This window comes from Apodemus sylvaticus, chromosome 5, assembly GCF_947179515.1.
Source record: "Apodemus sylvaticus chromosome 5, mApoSyl1.1, whole genome shotgun sequence".
Classification (NCBI taxonomy): domain Eukaryota; kingdom Metazoa; phylum Chordata; class Mammalia; order Rodentia; family Muridae; genus Apodemus; species Apodemus sylvaticus.
In genome coordinates this window covers 74477282-74490947 of record NC_067476.1, presented here as the reverse complement: position 1 = coordinate 74490947, position 13666 = coordinate 74477282, and the positions used below count along the sequence as shown (strand labels likewise).

The window sequence follows — 13666 nt, the reverse complement described above, 5'->3', positions numbered from 1 at the left end:
ACTTGCAAAAAGATAGAGCAAGCCTTGGGAGATACAGGAGGAAGGCATCTATCTGTCCATGACCAGGCTGGATTGTAGGCTGCAAGAGGAAACGAACAACCACAGTGGACCTGACCGGAGCTGTGATGAATGTGCTCCTTGAGAGTGACCGTGGGGCTTGGCAGCTGATGGATGCATGTTAGATGTTAGGTACAGAGTCCCGGGACTTTAAATGTGCCTTGGATGGCCCATCAGCCCTGCTCAGGAAGGTCCCCATCGCCCCGTCACTTAAGGTATTACAGCTAAATTAGCTGTATGTATGTTTGTGTGTGTCTGTGTGTACATGTGTGTATATGTGTATGCATATGTGTGTGCACATGTGTATGTACATGTGCTTGCATGTATGTATATGTGTATACATGTGTGTATGTGTATGTATGTGTGTACACGTGCATATGTATGTATGTGTGTGTGTGTTCATATGCAGGTGCATGCGTGTATGAATCAACCTCAAGTGTCATTTCTCAGGAGTCACTTTGCTTTTGAGACAACTTTCACTGACCTGGAACTGCCAAATGTGCTGGGCTGGATGGACAGTGCCCCTCAGGGCTCCTCCTGTCTCCCCTGCCCAGCGCTGGAATTACAAGTGCCTGCAACTACACATAGGTTTGTTTGTTTGTTTGTTTGTTTGTTTGTTTAACATGAATTCTGGAGATTGAAACTCAAGTCCTCATACTTGAAAAGCAAATGCTTTACCAGCTGAGCTATCTCCCAGTCCCCACCCCTCTTTGTGAGACACAGTCTCACATATCCCGGGCCAGCCTTGAATTCCGTATGAGGCTGAGGCTGGCTTTGCACTCCAGAGCTTCCTGCCTCTGCCTCCCAAGCACTGGGACCATTGATGGGACCACTGCATCTTGCCTTTAGAGCGCAGGGCATCTTCATGATCAGAGGCTGCTTAACCAGATCATTCTTACTGTTGTTTTTTATGGAAGAGTGTTGTTTGGAGCCCCTGGAGAGAATGTCATTTATTCCTTTGTGGTTAGCTGTGAAGGATAGGAGTCAACACACTTAGGTGATCTGTGTGGGGATTTAAAGTTTTTTTCTTTGATTTTATCCATGAATGTCATGGATTTGGAATAGAATTCATGGTGACCTTTATTAAAGGTCATCTGTGGACCAGAGATTTTACATGGAAGCCACATGTTCAGAAGGTTTCCTGCTCATCCTAGAAAACACAGATGACTTTATCTTCATCTCCAGAGACAATGAGGGTCTTCTGTGACTAACACCCAGACCTCCCAGCATCCTCAGCTGTCTGATGTCTGAGGAGTCCACAAGAAGGTGAAAGGGCACCCTTGATTTTCAGAGATTCAACTTGGCTGCGACACAAATACATTGCATTACATTATTGATGTATTTTGTGTAATGGCTGTTTTGTCTTCATGTGTGTCTGTGTGCCATGTGTATGCTTGCTGCCTTTGAGGTGTCTTCTGGGTACCCTAGGACTAGAGTCTGTCACAGTGAGGTGTCTTCTGGGTACCCTAGGATTAGAGTCTGTCACAGTGAGGTGTCTTCTGGGTACCCTAGGACTAGAGTCTGTCACAGTGAGGTGTCTTCTGGGTACCCTAGGACTAGAGTCTGTCACAGTGAGGTGTCTTCTGGGTACCCTAGGACTAGAGTCTGTCACAGAGTGTTGTGAACTGTGGGTGCTGGGAATTGATCTCAGGTCTTTTGGAAGAGCAGCCAGTGCTTCTCATCTCTGAGGCATCTCTCCAGCTCACAAAATACATTTTAAAAGGTTCCAACGCATCACTGAGCTCTCTGTGGTTCTGCTGATACAGATACAGGGGCTTCTGGAAGCCACCTGCGTGCCAGGAAGCAGTGCCTGTGAGGACAGAATAGGGACCTGAGTGGCTTAACCCGTGCTGTGCTGTCTTCTGTGGGGCCTGGAGACATGAGGGAAGCAGCCGGGGGAGGTCAAGCATGGAGCCTCCTGACCTTCAGCCAGGGCCTAGGAAATCCTTCCTCAGAAGCCTGGACACTGAACAGAGGCCCAAGGTTGCAGCACTGGGAAGGAGCCCGACCCTGGCCAATTCAGGAGGCCTTTGAGATTGCCCCACCCCACAGGTTCTGCCAGCAGAACCTTCTGAAAGCTGAGAGACAACTCTCTTCAGTGTGTCTCCCCTGGAGCACACCAGCACTTCTACAGCAGTCTGTGCTACTCTGCTGGCCTCATTAAAGAATCTAAAATAGCTTACTATTGGTGATCTCACCAACATTTCAAGGTAATTAAAAATGAAGGAAAGAGAGGCATCTTTTGTCGGGTGGGGAAACAGCTATATCTGAGAATACTTTGGGTCTTGAAGCCACCTTGCCCTTATCCTGAGGGAGACTGATACTTTGGTATGTTTAGGAATCTTTCCCAAGGCACCCCTACTTCTCTTTTCAACCTTAGCCATGACCGAGAGCCACAGGACTTGGGGCCACTCTTCTTTGTGCATTTCCTGTCTTTAGACTGCTGGGAGAATGGAGAGGCAGAGACTGTAGGGCGGTTGTTTCCTTCTGCTCTTCAGACCCTTGAGCACGGAGGAAGGGGGGCCTGTGCTTCCCATGCCTTCCACTGAGGCACTGCAACCATCCGGTAGTCTCTAGGTCTGGAGGACAGCTTGTCCCATGGTGGGCAGATAAGTTACTCAGCTCTGAAAGCTGTTGCATTAGTCAGACAGAGTGAGATGCTGTCTTCTGGGGTCATAGTACGGCAAGCCCCATCCCTGTGGGATGGTAACTCTGTTTTATTCTCACCTCGAGACATATCCTAACACAAGTGCAGCATTTACCCATGTGAGACCTTTTGGTAAAGGTCCTGTGACTCTAGTCGCTGTGATCTTCTCTCCATTTGGGTCTCACGTGACCCAGATGGTCAGAACCAGGGGGATGTGTCAGGCAATCCCCTAGCAGAAGGCCCATTCTGTTCCCTGTCGATTTCTCCATTTGGGGCTTTTCCCCACATCCTCACACCCTGGTTTTCCTTCCTAGGAGAGAAGAGGTTGCAGAGAGAGAAGGCTGAGCAAGCCCTGGATAACCCAGAAGACCTAAGGGGCCCCACTCAGTTCCCTGTGCTGAAGCAGGGCAGAAGTCCTTACAAGCGCAGCTTTGATGAGGGGGACATACACCCTCCAGCCAAGAAGAAGAAAATAGACCTCATCTTCAAGGATGTGCTAGAGGCCTCACTGGAGTCTGCTAACGTGGAAGCCCGCCAGCTGGCTCTGAGCACCTCCCTGGTCATCCGGAAAGTCCCCAAGTACCAGGACGATGACTATGGCAGGGCTACCCTGACACAAGGCATCTGCAGGACCCCAGGGGAAGGGGACTGGAAGGTCCCTCAGAGGGTGGCCAAGGAGCTGGGCCCGCTGGAAGATGAAGAGGAGGAGCCCACATCATTCAAAGCCGACAGTCCTGCTGAGGCCTCCCTGGCATCTGACCCCCATGAGCTGCCCACCACCTCCTTTTGCCCTAACTGCATTCGCCTGAAAAAGAAAGTGCGGGAGTTGCAGGCGGAGCTAGACATGCTTAAGTCTGGAAAGCTGCCTGAGGCCCCGCTTCTGCCACCGCAGGTACTGGAGCTCCCAGAGTTCTCAGACCCTGCAGGTAAGTTACCGAGGATGAGGTTGCTGTTAAAGGGAAGAGTGGGCAGTGCCGCGCTATGTGGAGGGTGGCCCAGAGCTCTCTGTCGCAGCCACCTGCCAGGAGACCAGAGGAATGCAAGGCAGAGGCAGCCACCTCTTGGGGTGGGAGCCCACTCCCTCAGGTGCCGAAGGCAGGCTGGCGGGAAGCTCTGGGGGGCATCGCATGTGCCGACCTGTATCCTTGTCAATAAAATCTGTCCCATCGCAGGAGGGCTGTGTGCTGTGTTCTTGACCTGTTGTTTTCTCCTGGGGTGGGGTCCCACTGATGTCTCCCCTGACCCAACTTCTCTCTCCCCCAGTCTTGAACAGGGTGTCTGCTGGGAGCTTTTACAGCTCCCCAAACTCAGGCCAGGAGCACAGCCTCGTCCACTTCTTCCAGACTCTGTCCTTCCCACATGGTGCTTGGTTCCCAGCCTGGAGTTCTAGAAGGATGAGGAACCAGAGAGCCTGGGGCCGACAGCTGTGTGACTGTCCTTTTTGGCTGGCTGCCTGGATCTCTTCAAGTTGTTGGACCAAGGAAGAACTGGGGGTCGAGTCTGTGCAGATCTGCAGCTAAGCCGGGCTGTTTCCCTCAGGCTGTCCTTCTCAGCTGTCCTCAGAATGGGTTGGGGCGGACATACAAACCGCACTTTGCCTCAGCATCCGGGCTGCCCTCAGTTAAGAGCCACATGCTTACCCTGACCATATCGGTGGACATTCCAGGACCAGGTCCTCCGGTGTAACCTGAATGTGTGACATCAAATATTCTGCCTCTTCTAGAACATTCCACCCCAGAAGCACCCACAAGTCAAGGCTGCGCAGGTGCAGGCAGCTTGGAGCATAATGAGTAGTGTCCATGACCACCATGAGCAGCTCACGGAGAGGGAACCCCAGTGTGGAGAGCAGGGTTACCCTTAAATCAACTCCAGGCTGGGCTTCCATCTCTGTGGGGCCTGCTCTCCCTCAGAGTCCCTTGCTGAGTCTGTGCTGTCAACAGCCCACGCGAATTTCTCCTTCCCCTCTTATTTTCCAGCCTCAGAAAGTATGGTCTCCGGCCCCGCCATCATGGAGGACGATGACCAGGAAGTGGATTCTGCAGATGAATCTGTCTCCAACGACGTGATGACGGCAACTGATGAGCCCTCCAAGATGTCCTCTGCCACCGGACGCCGCATCCGGCGCTTCAAGCAGGAGTGGCTGAAGAAATTCTGGTTCCTCCGGTACTCCCCGACCCTGAACGAGATGTGGTGTCATGTGTGCCGCCAGTACACAGTGCAGTCCTCACGCACTTCCGCCTTCATCATCGGCTCCAAGCAGTTTAAAATCCACACCATCAAGTTGCACAGCCAGAGCAACCTGCACAAGAAATGTCTGCAGCTGTATAAACTGCGCATGCACCCGGAGAAGACAGAGGAGATGTGCCGCAACATGACCCTGCTCTTCAACACCGCCTACCACTTGGCGCTGGAGGGGAGGCCCTACCTCGACTTCCGGCCCCTGGCAGAGCTGCTGCGGAAGTGCGAGCTCAAGGTGGTGGACCAGTACATGAATGAGGGGGATTGCCAAATCCTTATCCATCACATTGCCCGGGCACTGAGAGAAGACCTGGTGGAGCGCATCCGTCAGTCGCCCTGCCTCAGCATCATCCTGGATGGGCAGAGTGACGACCTTCTGGCTGACACGGTGGCTGTCTATGTGCAGTATACCAGCAGCGATGGACCGCCAGCCACAGAATTCCTATCCCTGCAGGAGCTGGGCTTCTCCAGCACGGAAAGCTATCTCCAGGCGCTTGACCGGGCCTTTGCTGCTCTGGGCATCCGCTTACAGGATGAGAAGCCAACTGTGGGCCTGGGAGTGGACGGGGCCAACATCACCGCCAGCTTGCGTGCCAGCATGTTCATGAGCATCCGCAAGACGCTTCCGTGGCTGCTGTGCTTGCCCTTCATGGTGCACCGGCCGCACCTGGAGATCCTGGATGCCATCAGTGGGAAGGAGCTGCCCTGCCTAGAGGAGCTGGAGAACAACTTGAAGCAGCTCCTCAGCTTCTACCGCTACTCCCCACGCCTCATGTGTGAGCTGCGCTCCACGGCCTCCACCCTGTGCGAGGAGACTGAATTCCTGGGGGACATCCGTGCCGTAAGGTGGATCATTGGTGAGCAGAATGTCCTGAACGCCCTTATCAAGGACTACCTGGAAGTGGTGGCCCACCTGAAAGATGTCAGCAGCCAGACGCAGCGGGCCGATGCTTCCGCCATAGCCCTGGCCCTGCTGCAGTTCCTAATGGACTACCAATCCATCAAGCTAATCTACTTCCTGCTGGACGTGATCGCCGTGCTGTCACGCCTGGCCTACATCTTCCAGGGCGAGTACCTCCTGGTGTCGCAGGTGGACGACAAGATCGAGGAGGCTATCCAGGAGATCAGCCGGCTTGCGGACTCCCCGGGAGAGTACCTTCAGGAATTCGAGGAGAATTTCCGAGAGAGCTTCAATGGGATCGCCGTGAAGAACCTCAGGGTGGCAGAGGCCAAGTTTCAGTCCATCAGGGAGAAGATCTGCCAGAAGACACAGGTCATTCTGGCCCAGAGGTTCGACTCCCGAAGCAGGGTCTTTGTGAAAGCCTGTCAAGTGTTCGACTTAGCGGCCTGGCCCAGGAACAGCGAGGAGCTCCTCAGCTTTGGCAAGGAGGACATGGTTCAGATCTTCGACCACCTGGAGGCCATTCCTGCCTTCTCCCGGGATGTGTGCCGTGAAGGGGTGGACCCCCGGGGGAGCCTGCTGATGGAGTGGAGAGACCTCAAGGCTGATTACTACACCAAAAATGGCTTCAAAGACCTCATCAGCCACATCTGCAAGTACAAGCAGAGGTTTCCACTCTTGAACAAGATCATTCAGGTCCTTAAAGTTCTCCCCACCTCCACCGCCTGCTGTGAGAAAGGCCGAAGTGCCCTCCAGCGGGTCCGCAAAAACCACCGCTCCCGCCTGACCCTGGAGCAGCTCAGTGACCTGTTGACAATTGCCGTGAACGGGCCACCCATCGCCAACTTTGATGCCAAGCGAGCCCTGGACAGCTGGTTTGAGGAGAAGTCTGGCAACAGCTACACACTGTCAGCCGAGGTCCTCAGCAGGATGTCTGCCTTGGAGCAGAAGCCCATGCTGCAGGTTGTGGACCACGGCTCTGAGTTCTACCCAGACATGTAGGGGGCCTGCGCTCCAGAGGCCAAAAAGCCGGTGAATATTTTTTTAATCTATACTCATAAGCTTTGATATATTATATAAATATATATTATATTATATATATATATATATAAACCCACACTGAAATTTTTTTAAAAACTAAGTTAATTATGTCCACCAGAAGCCACTCACAGCTTTCAGAAAGGAGCAATGTTGGCATCTGACTCTCGTCTCGCACTTGGCAGCTGCAGCCCTCGCGACAACTCATCCTCACTCACACAGCGTGTTCTGGGGCCACACGTGTTCCCACCAAACCGTCAAAGCGGCATACGCTACATGATTCTCCTGTCACCTTGAAGTGGCTTGTTCTGTTCTGTTCTCATGTGTTGGTCGAGGGCTGGGGCTGGCCTTGCCTTCTTTTTGAGGTGGTCTTATGGCTGGGGGCCTTGTGGTCACAGATCCATTACGTCAGGGCGTCCAGGGGGGTGAATTGGGTTTCTGGACTGGACTATCTGGTCTTTCTCCCCTTACCTGACTTCAGCTTGGGAGATCTTTCATTCTTCGTTTTCTGATTGATTCCTTCCCTTGTCCCTTGTCAAATGCACCAGTGTCCCTCAGCAGTGAGCCCGCTGTGCTCCCCAAGTCACCTCTCCCTGCCCTAGGTTGTCAGTTCCCTTCTTCAGGCCTCTGGAGTTTAAAGATATAGGCTGTTACACTGAACATATTGGTTTTTTTTTTTCACATTTGAGCTTGAAATCTCGGGAGCGGCAGGAGGGTAAGCTTCGTGCCTGTCCTTCCCAGCCCGGAGGATAAAGCATTATACTTCCATCCAGATCTTGGGCTGTTGGGGAGACAATGAGCCAAGAGATCTAAACTCCAACAGGACCACAGTTTTTTGGCTAAAACCAGGTAAAATGAAAAGTGTATATTCAACTTTCACATTTTTTTTTGTCTTTATAATTATGGAATGTATTGCGGGACTTTGTGTTTCTTTTCATAATCAAGGAGCAGCTGTTTTGTAGTTCAAGGGCAGCACTATCAATGCAAGTCATGCCCTGGGTTACACAGAACTCAGAGAGTGCCTAGAGAGGCTGTTCCTTTTGCAAAAGGCTGACGATGTGCTCCTCAGCCTTGCAGGAAGGTCACAGGACAGCAGGCAGTGTTTCCCTGCCTGGGAACTCTTCCTATTTTGAATAGAATTGAGATGTCCTATAGAAAAGAAGAAAACAGGAAGTGAGGCAGGATTCTCAAGGTACAAGCTTGTATACACACACACACACACACATACACACCACACGCGCACACACATACACACACTTTGCAACTACATATAAGCTTTAGAAATGCCTCTTGTCCCCCCCACTTAGGGGAGAAATCAGTGGTTTAAACTAGAGGAGTCTGACCAATGTTCATTTATCTACCAGTATACCTCGCAAAGAGTTTTCAGAAATGTGCATGAGCTGTTACAAACTTCTCTCCAGTTTCCACATCTGATCTGTGCAGTCTGTGCAGATCCCAGAATGTGGATACAGGGTTATGTTTGGGGAAGGGAGGGAGATCTGAAGGACCTGCCCGTGGTCAGTTCTGCAAAGAACTGTCCCTCTCCTTCAGTGGGGTATTGGGGATTCAGCCACAAGCAAAGCCCCCCATACCCTGAGCCTGCCCAGCTGGGCCTACAACTATGTGGTAGCTTCCTTCCTTCTGGGTTCGACTCACCTCTGAGGCCTCATGGAAATGTCATTAACACTGAACATGTTGCTACCCTTTCCTGGTTCCGCAGTCTGTCCGTCCTCCCTCAGATTCTCCCTTTGCCTCCATGGTCTTGGTGCTAAGATAACTTTAGAATCATTGCTGCTAGCCAATAGCTTCTCATGATATAAATATTATATATATATATTATATATTATTTTTGAAATGTTTTCGTTTTCAATAGTGATGTAGCATGTTAAAGCAAGAAACAAAACTGAACAAACAAAGAACTGGGTCTTTCCAACTGTCCCACTGCCAGGCCTCTTGTGCTGCCTTCGTCAACTAGTTGATACACCCCGCCTGGTGGCTTCTGCCCCTCATCTCACTCTGGTCCCCATCTTGACTCCTTGCCCTCTGAGCAGGGAGAGTTAGCCGGATCTAGGTAGGAAACCTCAAAGCCTCTTTCAGGGACCTGGGAACCCCCAGCCTCAGCCCCCTCGCTCATGCTGCGCTCGGGTCTCTCCAGCTGCCCCTCCTCCCCTGGGCCAAGCCTAGCAGGAGCCTCATGGGCTGTTGTGAAGCACAAGGTCTCCACCTGCCTGGTTACTGCCCCGGGACCTCGTCTCCTCACAGATGCAGACTTTGGTCTGGGACAATTTCCTTGAAGATTGAATGGGCCGAGTGGGTTCAGAGTAGGAATGGCTGGCAGGGCAGGTCACCCATGGGCAGCCCGCAGGCATAAACAGTGACCTGGGTCTTTCCTTCTTGCCAACAGTTGCCTTACACCTCTTCTCCCCAGGGTATGGGGCTTCCTTTCCCAGGAAGGGACCTCTCCCAGATGGCCCTAAGCCAGACATGTGAAACCAGGACCCACCTGTCCCCTCCCAAGGGGCTGTAGCTGAGTGAACTCAAGTCCTCAGCTATAGAGACACATTCTCCCAGGCCAAGCCGATGTTACCTGAGTCTCCTCAAGATACCCAGGATCAGTAGAAGCCTAGAAGAATGAGCTGTTCTGGCAACATCATGTGGCTGCAGAGTCACCCATTCCCTGGTCCTCTGTCTCCCCAAACCCCACCTCTGTCCTCTGCTACAATGGCCTCTGCCTCAGAGCCACTGAGAAACTGAGCTCTCCTAGTGTCTTACATTTGGTCTTTGAAACTCTGGGTGCCCAGCAGGGCTGTGACAGAGCCCTATGGGCCACTTCGCCTTGGGATAATGAATGGCTAAGGGAGGTTGAGGATAGACCCCATGCAGTCAGCTTAGATGCTTCCTGGGAAGGTCAGGGCTACTGCCCAGTGACTTCCGTTTGTGATGCCCTGTGACTACAGGCCTGTTCTCACACTCCTCTTGGAGAAGGGCTTGGGCCAGCCCACCCTTCATGACTGGCCAGAGAACCATATGTCCGACTCACCTCACATCTTGGCTGGGTTAACAGACTATGGGAAGGTAGGCCTTAGAGTGTAAATGTAGTCATTTCTGCTGGAACAGGGACTGTAACTCAGTCTCTGGAGTAGAACTGGTAGTCATGGGCGTAGAATGAAATGTATCTGTGAGGCTGAGACTTAGTCTCCCTGGGCTAATAGTGACTCACATTGGCTCAAGTTGGCGAGGGTAGAAAGTGAGGCAGTGTTGAAGACTGAGGCTTGTGGCCATTGTGCCAAACGGGTACCTTGCCGAACCATATGGTTACAATGTGCCCCTGAGCAAAGGAAAACAATGACCACCGAGACAGTGGACTACTCAGCTCTGTGGGCAGCTCCTGCCTAGTTTGAATCCCTCCAGAGACTCCAGAGTGCAGGCATCAGAAGTACCAGAGCTTTCGTTTTGTAATGTCTGCTGTGGTCTCCAGCTGACTCACCGCAGCCTCACTGGGGAACGAGAGCGAGCGCACTGAGCTCCAGGACCCTGTGTGGGCAAGTTCTGCCAGGAGCCCCGACTCTGAGGTCCCCAGAGCTTCTGCCCTCTGCTCTGGCTGTGTGTTCCCAGCCTGAGCTGTTTTGCTCAAGTTTCTGTTTGGCTTGCTCACACAAGGTCTTTGATTTGGGGCAAGGACCTTGGAGTGACTTGAAGCACCTTTTAAGTGTATTTCATTTGTTTGGAGGTGGGGAGGGAATGGGGGAAGGTGTGGAGAGGGTGGACATGGCCGTAGAGAGGGAGAAATGGACTTAAGATGTTACCCAGCCTGACCTTGAGGACTGGCAGCCATTGCTGGCCACCTGAAAGGCGAGGTGGGCTAGTAGAGGCCAGATGGGTTGAAGCCTGATTTCTGTCTTCTAGAACATTCTTTGTTTTCATCTCTGCCTCCTTGGAAGGCATCCCAACCTATTTTCAGTGTATAGTCTGGGTTCTAACCCAGATGTGTGCTTTTCTTTTTCTTTTTGTGGTCCATGCACTCCTTTTGGGCATAGACCCAGGGTCACTGGAGCTTATGTGTACCCTGGATGTCTTCTAAGAAGCAGCCCAGCCAGACTGGGCTAGCGACTGAGGCAGGGAGAGTGGGCCTCGGAGTGAGGAAAGGGGGCACAGCCGGCAGTTAAGGTGGGACCGCACCTTCACACACTGCCCTGATTCCGATCTGACTGTTCCTCCAATCCTTGAGGGGAGAAAGTGCGCTAGGTGTGCATGGTCCTTCTGTTCAGAGGAATGCTCTTTTCTGGTCCTCTGTTAGTCAGGGTCACTCTAAGAGTCTTTGAGGTAATCTTTGCATGTTAATGAGAGGGAGAAAAAGTGCCCTTTGGAGAGGAAAATAGTATGGCCCTCCTCTTCCATCTAGCGCTCTCTCCCCTTCCCCCATCCCTTCAGATGGTATCACCCTAGAAATACCTATGCAATCCAGTCTCCCCGGGAGGCTGTGCATGGAGGCAGGGGTACGTGCAGTGTATCATACTGATGCTAAGGCATATCAATTGTAAATACAGACATATGCAGTATGTATACATGCAGAGTAAGAGAGTAAATCACGTCTATATATCTATAAATAATATCCTATATATTTATACATTTTTATGTTTTAAATAGATATAAAAATAGTCTATAGAGCTGGAAGGGTGGTGGGGAAGCCTGGTGCTGGGTCAGGCTGGGGGAGGGGACAGGGCTCTGGAGAGGAGGTGGGACTGCTCATCAGAATGGGTTGCTAGCCACTGAGGGGGCATTTGGGGTGTTGGAGAGGAGGGTGGCTGGGTCCAGGCGCTCTCCATGCACTTTCTGTCCTTTCCTGCCAGCCAAGGCTGAGGCTGGAAGGAGATACCCCGAGAGCTCCAACTGCAGCACCCCTACCTCCCACCACCAGCAGCCTGCCCTTAGCTGGTCATCGCTGCTTAGCAGTAGAGGCTTGGACTTGGCCCCTGACCCCTAGTGGAGGGGCCTCTGCACAAACTCCCCAATACCCATCCCTATCTGGAGTGACCAGCATTGATGGTGGTAGGGAAGGGGCACCTGGGACGAATAGTTGTCAGCCCCATTTCCCAGATGCCTTTGCCTAACCCCAGAGGCCAAGCCTCTGACATACAGCCGTCCTGGGCTCCTTCACCCATTCAACCACTGTCTCTAGAGCACTGGGAGCTGAGGAAGGCAGTGTGAGCTTCAGGGAGCGCTGCCTTTCCCCATCCAAAGGCCCCACCCAGTGGAAGAGATAGATCTGCACACTGACATTTTCAATGGCAACTAAGGTTCAGGGGCAGGGCCTTGTCCCACACGACTCCACACAGCTGCAGCAGCTGCTGGCTGTACTCAGGACAATGTTGTCCCCTCTTCCCAAACCAACCAAGCAGCCCAGCCCAGCCCACCTCCTCTGTGACAGCAGGTTTAGGTTTAGTTCACAAACACTGTTCTCATTCTGTGACCAGATGCCCAAGCCCACCTTTTCTCGGGAGGGTATCCTCTTCAGCTAGGCCCCAGGCAACACCCCGTCCTCAAGCTGAGCGGGGATGTCCAGGGTCCCTGGGAGTCCAGTCAGCTATCAGCATGACAGCGAGCTGGTGCAGCCCAGATGGGAGTCAGAAGCCTATTGCTCCCAGCATCCTCTATTTCCTTCTCTCTCTTGGAAGCAGAAGGGGTCTGATGATAGAGGCCCTCCCTGCTCTCAAAAGCAGCCTGCCTTTGGGCTCCACAAACACACTCATTTCCCATACCGAGCCTTCGCAGGTCTCCCCCTGCTCTTCCTCATCATCCTACCAACGGACCTCAGTCTCCAGCAGACCAGTCCTGTACCACAGTTGCGACCAGGTCTGCTCTGCCAATGCCCGCCTCCTCGAGCCACAGCTAGCTGCCAACTGGGCTGAACACCTTCTAGTGCCTGGCTCAGTGAGTTCAGGACCAATGGCCCAAGCCTTCCTCCCACTACAGTGGGTCAGAGCTTGGCCAGGGGATAGGCATTCCCAGTAGCAATCCCACAATGCACTGTACCTCAGAGAGAGAGAGAACATGCCACAGGGCATCTAGTGGACCAGCCTCCATGCAGAGGGGGGCAGCGGCTCACAATACTGCTCACGAGAAGACAAGGGCCAGGCTGTCCTAGGACATCCCTCAGTCTACCCTTTGGCCTCTCTGGAAGAACAAGCAGTCTTTTTCAGCCCTGATCTCTCTCCTCCTCTCCACCCCCAAGCTGCTGAACCATTTTTCATGTCAATCACAAAGAAAAAAAAGTGGGGGTGGGGGGGAACTCCTAGGAGCCTATTACCACATACATATTAATATGTTAATACTTTCTTTATTAAAGACAATTCTCAATGTTATTATTTGGCAGACTGTGCTTTATAGTACCTGTGTGTTGGGGCTAGAACACTGGATACCAATAGAGCTATGCTGGTTTATAATCTGTATGCTGCGGCTTTCCTTTTGTCACATTATCCTCGTAATGTAAGGAGATTATTAATAAAAGCATTTAAATTGACACACCAAGCTTGGCTCCTTGCTTCTGTGACAGGCTTCAGTAAGTCGTGAGTCAAAGGGCGCACGTGCCTGAGTCAAAGGGCTCGGGCGTGAGGTTGGTAGGCACACAAGTCCTCTGTAGCTGGTCTCCGCCTCCCCCCCTCTGTGGCCTCACTTCCCATTGCATCCACTTCTGGCAGGAAGCCCCTGAGTGTGTCAGTCAGGCCAAAGAAGGTATGACGAAAACTGTGTAAAACACCTACCCCATGAACACTGGCCCCACAAGA

The 13666-nt window shown here is 52.3% G+C and overlaps 1 protein-coding gene across 4 annotated transcripts in view; it reads left to right on the top strand.

Moving 5' to 3' along the window:
• Prdm11 (PR/SET domain 11) overlaps positions 1–13396 on the top strand; it is a 74873-nt gene extending 61477 nt beyond the window's left edge. For 3 of the 4 annotated variants that reach the window (XM_052183041.1, XM_052183042.1, XM_052183043.1), the window contains exons 7-8: positions 3019–3630; positions 4681–13396. In XM_052183041.1, coding sequence (XP_052039001.1) covers positions 3019–3630; positions 4681–6845 — 2777 coding nt within the window. In that variant the 3' untranslated portion in view covers positions 6846–13396. The remainder of the gene's footprint in view (positions 1–3018; positions 3631–4680) is intronic. The other variant, XM_052183044.1, reaches the window with a different exon arrangement.
• The last annotated feature ends 270 nt before the right edge of the window (positions 13397–13666 follow it).